The sequence below is a fragment of the Stereum hirsutum genome, assembly GCF_000264905.1.
Source record: "Stereum hirsutum FP-91666 SS1 unplaced genomic scaffold STEHIscaffold_4, whole genome shotgun sequence".
In the NCBI taxonomy this organism is placed as follows: Eukaryota; Fungi; Basidiomycota; class Agaricomycetes; order Russulales; family Stereaceae; genus Stereum; species Stereum hirsutum.
In genome coordinates, this window is record NW_006763134.1 from 1,592,728 (window position 1) to 1,601,858 (window position 9,131).

The following is a 9,131-nucleotide window of genomic DNA, read 5'->3' on the forward strand; positions in this document are numbered from 1 at the left end:
TTAAACAAAGGCAACTTTGACGACCGCCTCCCAAATGGCGTTCGGGTTGTTGACTCTGTAGAGTGATATGAACGCGGCAATCAGCAAATTGTTAATACCTTGTTGGGACACATGGATCGGAGCAATACGATTCTCAGTGTTTGAGGCCCAAAGCTCACAAAATTAGAGTAGAGCAGAAAGGAATAAAAAGATTTGGGAAGAGACATGAGAGGAAGAGTGATGGGAAACTGGAAGCAGATTACAAAATACAACTCACGTGCTCGCCGTCAACGGAAGGTTGAAGTCTGCGGGATGGTCTTGCCATTCTGCGGCGAATACAGAACATCAGAATTTCGGTCAGTATAGGAGTTAGTCGAGTCCCAGTTAAACTGCGTGGTCAGAAGTCGAAATGGAGCATAATGCTTCCTAACGAGACCCCATCCCTGATAGTAATAGCGCCAGAAGAGACGCGGATAACGGGTCCTAGAAATAGAATCAGAATGCGCACCTTCGGGCTGTGTTGTGTCGTCGATACCAAATCCGAGCCTCCAGGTGAGACCTTGGACACTATTGGTCATGCTGCAAAAGGAGACGAAGGTTAATCGCGTCTGTTCGTGGATACAGAAGAGCTGGGGAAAGAGGTCAAGAAGGACGGAGCCCCAGATCGTGAGACGGAGTCCACATTTCGTGTGTGGTTCAATCAAGTTGTTCGTAGATAGGGTGCTTACAAGTCAGGTGGCGCCAACGGGTTGTCCTTGAGCTTTACGCTCTGTGAGGCGCAAAGTTGAGCGTCAGTGAGCAGCGAAAGCACGTGTGACAGCGACGTGACAAAAGGTATAGTGCCAGAGTACATGCCTTGACTTCCGTATCCATCGTGGAAAAGTCGGAAGACTGTCCACCGACGGTGCCACAATACTGTTGCTGCACGTCTTCTTTCCCGCCAACAACAACGGTCTTCGCGCCTTCTTCTTTAGCCATCGTTATCTAGCGCCGGGATTTAGGATACTTTACCCGTCAAGGGAGAATCTGACACTCACGCTGAAAAGAGAGCAAGAACTGGCACATCTAAAATCTAGATTCAGTGCCGCGCAAGAACGGAAGCTAGAGATGAACGTGGGTTACGCACCGCCCATTGGATACGATAGCTACCCTGGTGGGATCAAAGAGAGCCTCATCCGGAGGAGTAATCTCAAAAGGTTGGCATTCCTGCCCTAATCTGGACGCGGAGCACCTTGGGTCAGCGGGGCGTACAAGCGCTACCTCCGCGACAGGCAACACGAGATATGAGCGTGGCACACGTACCTTTGGCTGAACGCGTCCGAGTGATTGTTCACGATCACGTCAACTGGCGGATCTAACCAATTCGTCTCTGCGGGCATTGCAGTCCCGTTTGCGAAGTTCCAGTTCAAAGGATTGTACATGAGGAGATCATCTGGGTCTGCACCGGCGGAAATGGCGTCTACAATTAGTCTGGCAATGGGCTGGGCTCTCGTTTCCGTGGCAGGCAATCCAGCAGAAGGAACGGAGGTATCCTTCGGTCCGACAATCTGCAGAGCATTGGTAAGTTCCCTAGCGGCATGGATAGTGAGAAGGCATACAATTCGATGTAACCACTACATGAAGAAGTCAGTCTACGGTTCATGGAAGAAAATTTTCGCGCTGGACGTACATGTGCAGCACAAATAAAACCTTGTTGGATAAGAAGGAATCAACCGTGTGACGATGATCAAGAAGAGAGCTATTAGGCTCACCTCCGCCGTTGTTTGTCTATATAAGCATGAGCCTCTCAGATCAACTTGTGAAGGGGGAAAAGAAGACATACGACGTCTACAATAAGTTGAGTGGCACCAGCGTTCTTCAGTGTCTGCAGACCGGTGAGCATATTCTGCATGAACGGCGTAAGGGAGGTGTCCGAGAAACTCCCAAGCGCGAACGCCCCAGTGACATTGTCCGACAACATGTAAAACTGGGCTACAGAACTGCTACCGTTTAGCGGTGTACCCGGAGGTATCAAACCCGGTGGGAGCGTGGCGTCTGCGATGGGTTTGTCGTCGAGGCTCACGCTGACGGGATGTTTACGGACATCCGGGCTGCTGATAAGGGGTTGTTGTTGGAACTTCACGATAGGCCTGTTTGGGCTGACGGCCTGGGACAAAGCAGCGGATGAAGAGACTGAATCCGCGTATACATCAACGCCATTCGTGGTATTCGTAGCAACGCAGTTGAGCGCGCGATAGGAAGCACTGTCGGTGAAGTTTTGTCCAACTGTGCCGAACTGTGATCGGTAGGGAAGCTATACGGATTTCGTCCATGAGTTCATGAAAAGCCTATCATTTCGAAACAGAGGGAATGTACCGTAATGGTCTCTGCCGTGGTACTGTTGACACGTTGAACTTCCATGATTACTTGATCCACGACAGGCAGCGATTGCTGAGCGAAGTTTCCGAACACATATACCCATGAAGTCGATGAGCGCTGGTAACTTGAGAAGAAGCTATAGGGCCAAACGCGTCAAATCACGTCGTCTTGATAAAAGCTAGCTTCAAGAGGCGACACACCTGTTCTGTCTAGTTCCAAATCCTTGGAAGCTGCCCGTAATTTGTGCATTCGCATTGACAGCGACAAAAGGGTCTTGACCGTTGATCTTCAGAACTTTTGCGCCTGAGAGCTGGAAGCGCGATCACAGTTACAGTTGTGCTAATTAAGAATGTATGAGGGAGACTGTTACAGATTCCAAGGTAACACCTTCGGGCAGTGCTTCTTCCCAAGTGTGTATCTCACTGCCGAAGGCAGCAGATGAGACGTTGAAGGCCTCAGGTGCGATATGCACGTTTTGATTGCCAGCTGAGTCAGTCAACAGCGCTAATGGCGTCGGCACGAACGTTAAGAATAGTGCTGGTAAAATGGTCCGAAGCATCAGTCAACTATCACACGCTGTCCGGATGAGACACAGACAGTCGTAACAATTGCTAACATAGACACAATGTCCTGCAGATTGGTGATGAGCATACACTAGTCGAAAGAAGGAAGCAGAGTAGCGAGATTATACCATCATCCAGCCGCTTGAAGGTCCGTGACAAATCAATATGCAGGTCAAAGTCGGATGGGTAACTAGTTGCCTCAATGCGAGCGAAGTCGACCATAAGGTTTTCATGAACGTCCTGGGTGAACGGTTCCGGTGCAGAGATTTGATAGTTCACAGACGTGTGAAATGCCATGGTTTTATTTACCTAGTTGCACGGTATTGAGTTTGAGGTAAGGGATACGGAAGTTCGCGAGACCAAAAAATGTCCGAACTTACGACCTCTAGTATCTGTGGTTCTACGATGAGTCCTGGTCAATAAAGACTCTGAAGGAAGGAACATACATTGCTCTTGATAGTCTCATTCACAGGAAACGACGTAAAGCAGGCCCGTACTTCCTGAGGAGAAACCCATTCACGTCCACCGATGACCGCACACGGATCCGATTGGGCTTTCGAACACCCCGCGAACAACGCCAGCCAGAAACCGAATACGACCGCATTGTGCACTACCATTGGTGAAAGATGTTGTGCTGAACTGGAGGGTGGGACTCTAGAAGCACGGCCTGAGCGGACGCTGTACTCTCTACGCGTATAAGTAGAGTCAGGCCTCAGGCTTCGAGATAACAGAGGAATCAGTTCGTATGGCGACGCCTTGGCAACATGTTGAACCGTGGATTAAATTCGCAAGCGTCCAGGGCAACAATCCAAATGGAAGAGATGGCGGCATCTGCCAGTGATGGTTCACGTACGGGTGCAGAAAAGGGTCACTTGCATCCTCAGGGAGAGAGATATCGTATTTTGACGCTCATTGATAAAAATATATACGACGATGCCGTTAAATAATGCTGTCAAGTGAGAGAGAGAGAGAGTTGTTTCGTCGGTGAAAGCGCAGCTCAGAATTTGTGGCTGCGAGCAATGATATCTTCCAGAAATAAGAATAAGCAAAACAAACGGCGCCGACGAATCTCGGCGGATTCAAGTTGTTTGATTCGAGGGAAAAACATGCAGGTCCGAAACAGTATCATCATCGGCCCGGTCATCCGGCCTCTCCCGGAAAGTCTCAAGCGCCGACCTAACCGGGCAGTCCGTTTACAGCTGCTCGCCAGCAGTAACTGTACAGATGGCGATTTCGGACAGCTGTGCACCGTTTTTATGGGCGTCCAGGTCGAAGAAACACGTCGAAGAAGAGTCACGTATTGATAAAACTGAGCATCGCCTCGAGACTTAGACTCGAACACTTCTTCTTCCTTACCATTCACACCAGATTCTAACCATGTCCGCCAAAGTCGTCCTTGTCACTGGTTGTTCTAAAGGAGGCATCGGATTTCACTTGTGAGTGCCTCATGTTTGTAACTTTGTGCTATCGACTTGACCAAGACTTTCAAGATGTGAAGAATTTGCTAAAGAGGGATGCACAGTCTATGCCACCGCGCGCAAGGTAGAGAAAATGGAGGGTTTCGTACACCCATCTATTCACAAGCTTGAGCTCGACGTGGTCGACGACAAGAGTGTCAAGCTCGTGATAGACCACGTCATCGAGCGTGAGGGAAAGATAGATGTCCTCGTTAATAATGCCGGTGTAAGTCTAGCCTCTCCTTCACAAAATTACCCACCCACTGACCACGAGATATCTGTACAGGTCCCAGCATTCGGTAATCTTTACTTCCAATCCCAGCGTATGCATTAAATATCTGCTGATACCCTACCGTATCGATTTCAGGACCCGCCCTTGAGGTTCCGTTGGACGAAGTCAAGGCCGCGTTCGACGCCAATGTGTTTTCCATTCTTCGTGTCTCTCGAGCCGTACTCCCACACATGGCTTCCCGAAAGCAAGGACTCATCTTGAACGTCGGGTCCGTTGTCGGAGAGATGTATGTTCTCCTTCGGCTCACATATTCCCAATTATATAGCTAACAGATCTGCACGCTCAGACCTACGCCATGGTCCGGCATCTATTCCGCCTCAAAGGTACACTCCATATTTTTTCGCTCTTTGGTTCGTTTGATAGCTAACATCTGACTAGGCTGCTGCTCACTCCGTCACCCAAAGTATGTGGATGGAATGCAAACCCTTCAATGTCAAAGTAATGCTCGTAGCCCCCGGCGGCGTCACCTCCAACTTCGTAGCAAGCTACGGACCGCAATACACCCTCGCCCCCGACAGCCTCTACACCGCCTACCTCCCGCACATCATCCGACGAATGTGGTCCAGCCAGACCCCGCAATCGATGCAGACGGACGTTTTCGCTCAGAAGGTGGTAAAACAAGCACTTGCTTCGTCCCCGCCTTTTTATTTCTCGGCGGGAAATAATGCGACGATGTTTGGGTTCGCGAGGTGGTTGCCGAGGACTTGGATGTTGAGGTATCTTTGGGGGATGTTCAGTGGGCCTGTGAAGAACAAGAGTTCTTGAGATTGGGTGTTCGTGGTGGTGTCTAGCTTCGACGACCTACTACCTAATATTTGCTGAATAATATGTAGCGCACAGACTGCCTTCATCGTCCTTGTACGCTGCTTTTCCTTGGAGGGACGCCATTTCACAGAGACCACAAAAGGTCCCGCACAAGGTTGCGAACTTCTGTGGCAGGCGCTACGATGCTACGGCCCCGGGATCAGGAAGGCGCGTGGCGCTATATGGCCAGTCTATAAATAGACCTAACGAACGTCCTGCCAAATAGATCTCGAAGCCTTATTCTCGAGTGAGCACAGGTTTCATTCTTGCCATGCCGTACAGTCGAGTAGGTTCAACGTATATAACTTAGCCAGTCAGATCTCTAGCGTCAATCTATAGAGGCGAAGGGAATTCATTATTTTACGAGGTCATAAGGGAAGGAACGTGCTAGGAGTACACCCAATTACAAGTGAACGAGACAGAGGGAGACAAGAGGAGAAAAGCACAAGTATGAACAACGACAAAGGTATCTAACGCGCGTGCAAAAAAAAAGCCCCGTATAAGTGAAACCCCGACACTCCAGCACGAACCGAGCAACGAGTAGCCACCCACCCCTATAACATTAAGTAACACAACATACAACAACACTCAACCACAGAATGCAAAATCAGGGCAGCCCACCGCCGTGCCGTATACTGTTCGAGAAACAATCCATTAGCCAAAGCCAAAGCACAATCCTATCGCGGCACAATGCATAGAAGACTCACTTGACCCATCCACATTCGCAACGGCCAATATCGCACCGACGACTCCACCGAGACCTTCACCCGCCATGAGACCAGCGGCAATAGGGAACATATACATATCGAAAGATTTCGGGCTGCGGCGTGCCCAGATGAAGTTCGCCGTCGCGCCGAAGGCCCTACATATCCCAATAAAAGAAAAACCGTTGTCAGAAAGCAGCTCTAATAGCAATAGTAATGATGAAGGCGAGAGAGAAGGGAAGAGAAACGTACATCGCGATGGGGTAGTACACCTGCGGAACGACGAATGCGAGACCGATGGCATTCCAGTTCGGGATGAGGTAGTGGTATTTGGGCTTGATCCAGAGGTGCTTAGCGACGACGGTGGCGACGGCGACGATGGTGAGTGCGATGGCGGTGTATCCCGAAGATGCGGAGATTGCTTTAAAATTCAAGTAGGAAATAAAAAGAGAATCAATATAAATTCATACGGTAGAGAGCACACGAATACTCACGTAGTCTAGGGCTCGAAACGGCGAAAGCGACGGCAGCCCAGGCAGCAACACTCGGAGCGCCATACGAACCTGATAGACAGACAGACGTGCAAAAATCAGCACCGAGAAACTAAATCCCTCAAAAAAGTAAAATCAAAATACAACGCACATTCGCCAGTCGCTGGGGGGTAAAGGATACACGGTGCAGCGGTCGTGAACAGGACGAAAAGACCGGTGGTGAGGAAGACGGCGACGATGGCTCCGACGAGTTGCGCGACGAATTGATTCTTGGGCTTTGCGCGGAGGAGGTAGCCGGTCTTCAAGTCACCGGTCATATCGGCTAAAGTAAAGTAAAGTAAAGGAAGGTTGGGTTGAGCGTTGAGTGACGGAGGTTTGAGAAGGTGTGGTAGGGGCGACTTACTTCCTTGGGCGGCAGCACCAGCGGCGACGGTACCGGCGACCAGGTTGAGGCTCTCGCCCGCGGTGGTATTCAGGCCAGCACCCTTGCCAATCCCACCGAACACGATTTGAGAGGCCTGTAATAGTCAAAAAAAGAAGGAAAGAAAGAAAACTGTCAATACCGATTCGCTTCGAAGATGGGATTGAAGGAATCGTACCTTAGCGACAGTGGAAACGGGATTGATGTCGGTATACCCTGAAGACTGCACGCCGATGAAGGAGAAGAGGAAAGCGAGGATAAGCGCGAGTATAGTCTCGCCGACGTTCACATGGAACTGGGTGCCCATGAGCGCACAGCACATGATGACACTGATCAAAAGACCGCCCGTCCACGCCCACTGATATCCAAAATGTAGGTTAAGAAGCGAAATCAGTGATCCAGTCCACAAGCTCGCAGGAAGTCAATATTGAGTACGCACCGTTGGAACCTGGTCCTCCTTGGGAGACGGATCATCGTAAGCCGCATCGGTCTCGCTGGAGAGCCAGTTCGCAGGATTCCTTCCGCCGACCCATCGAATGGACCTGAACGTGCGATAGAGAGGACCAGCAGCGCCAAATCCGACGTCAACCGCAGAGTACAACAACATGATCAGGACGCCGGGCCAGAGAAGCCAGTAACGGGGTGATGGAGAGTTGATGAGCTGGTCGACATCGTCGAAGGACATGGACATGTACGAGATGAGGGGATAGTCCTCAGAGGCAGCGACACCGACGGCTCTGCCAGTAGCAATGAGGGATGGTGCGATGATGCCCCAAGCAAGTACGGCACCGCCGAAGAAGGACCAGGAAGCGTTCATTCCAGAGAGTTGACCTGCATGTCATTGTGAGCATTATGACTCCGAGAAGAAAGAGAGGAAGAGAACTGACCGGCGCCGAAGAAGGCAGGCGTGAACTCGATCCACCAGCCGAAGTTCTCCATTTGAATCATGCTGGTGAAACCGATCCTGTACATAGTCCAGCCAATATGCCAATCCCAGGTCTTAATAAAAACAGTCATGTAAGTACGGTGACGAAAACGAACGGCAACGATTGGGTAATAGATGAACTTACGATTCCAGGGGCGTACAAAGCGATGACCTTCCATGAGATTGCAGCGCTGAAGGTTGAGATCAGAGCGATAGCCTTTTTCCTGGCCGTGATAGCCCCTGAGCAGAAAGTCAGCACGAACGGATATTGTGGAGCCAAATGATGCGATCCTCACCAGTTCTGCCATCGTGGAGAGCTCTGATGGTGAACGCAGTGGCGGTGGGCGTGGGGAACGTCAGCTTCTGGTTGATGATGAAATGTTTCCGAAGCGGGATAGCAAAGAACACGCCAAAGAAGCCCGAGCAGGTTGTCAAAGCGATAAGTTTGCCGAAGTCGGTCTGGGGCAGCTCCGAGAGAAGGTTCAGACGGTACATGGCAGGGATAGCCGACACGAACAGGATCCCAAGTCCACCGGAGGCTGTCGCAGCTGTCTGAACGGTACAGTTCTCCTTGGGACCGAAGTCGCCACCGAAGAGCTTGCCGAGGAGGCCACTCTCGGGAATGGCACGTGAGATGGGTTTCAGGATGGCAAAACCGAAGATAGCACCGAAGAGTTGAGGGCCAAAGGTGAAGCCTGGAATGATAAAGGTGTAGTCATGAGACCGATAATTGCTAGGAAGTACAGAGCTGCGGTCAAAGTAGATGACGTACCGGTTTTGAGACCGAGGTAAATATTGGATGCACCGACGACGCAACCCAAGAGGCAACCAACGATCAACGCACGAAGTGTGAGCTGATGTGTTTCCTCTGGAACAAGGTGATCGATAGGGAAAGGCATCGTGCTGTGGCGGACATGTTAGCACTATAATGACAATTCCGAGGTCGCGACGGTGAACCTACGGATCGACGATGGGCACGTCTTGCTCTTCAGAGTCAGACGTCCCTGCATGTTTCTCGAGTTCGCTCTTCTCGTCGACATACTCATCGTGCCCGTTGTGAGCCTGGGACAACGTAGAGACGTTGTGGTGCGGAATCGAAGGCCCCTGGAAGTCTGTATCTGGAAACCCGGCAGACAT

At 50.7% G+C, this 9,131-nt stretch overlaps 3 protein-coding genes across 3 annotated transcripts; 1 reads left to right on the forward strand and 2 right to left on the reverse strand.

The window, feature by feature from the left end:
• Positions 1-3,517, reverse strand: STEHIDRAFT_52586 (uncharacterized protein; the record flags this gene model as incomplete). The annotated part of the gene is made up of 20 exons (XM_007301435.1): positions 1-55; positions 257-305; positions 488-558; positions 708-748; positions 841-963; positions 1,017-1,044; positions 1,106-1,195; positions 1,282-1,526; positions 1,578-1,592; positions 1,649-1,668; positions 1,731-1,746; positions 1,802-2,072; positions 2,133-2,272; positions 2,335-2,473; positions 2,538-2,647; positions 2,708-2,874; positions 2,935-2,967; positions 3,029-3,209; positions 3,281-3,292; positions 3,347-3,517. The coding sequence occupies 20 exons, from the start codon at positions 3,515-3,517 to the stop codon at positions 1-3; spliced, it is 1,977 nt and encodes a 658-aa protein (XP_007301497.1).
• A 760-nt stretch (positions 3,518-4,277) lies between these two features.
• Positions 4,278-5,414, forward strand: STEHIDRAFT_154793 (NAD-P-binding protein; the record flags this gene model as incomplete). Its single annotated transcript, XM_007301945.1, has 6 exons — positions 4,278-4,336; positions 4,391-4,583; positions 4,644-4,680; positions 4,725-4,875; positions 4,936-4,972; positions 5,028-5,414. 6 exons carry the CDS (start codon positions 4,278-4,280, stop codon positions 5,412-5,414), a joined length of 864 nt encoding a protein of 287 aa, XP_007302007.1.
• Positions 5,415-6,041: 627 nt separating this feature from the next.
• Positions 6,042-9,131, reverse strand: STEHIDRAFT_109376 (oligopeptide transporter; the record flags this gene model as incomplete). The annotated part of the gene is made up of 13 exons (XM_007301946.1): positions 6,042-6,088; positions 6,161-6,315; positions 6,410-6,578; positions 6,652-6,720; positions 6,800-6,970; positions 7,052-7,166; positions 7,248-7,427; positions 7,509-7,900; positions 7,957-8,068; positions 8,140-8,234; positions 8,291-8,689; positions 8,767-8,897; positions 8,956-9,131. The coding sequence occupies 13 exons, from the start codon at positions 9,129-9,131 to the stop codon at positions 6,042-6,044; spliced, it is 2,211 nt and encodes a 736-aa protein (XP_007302008.1).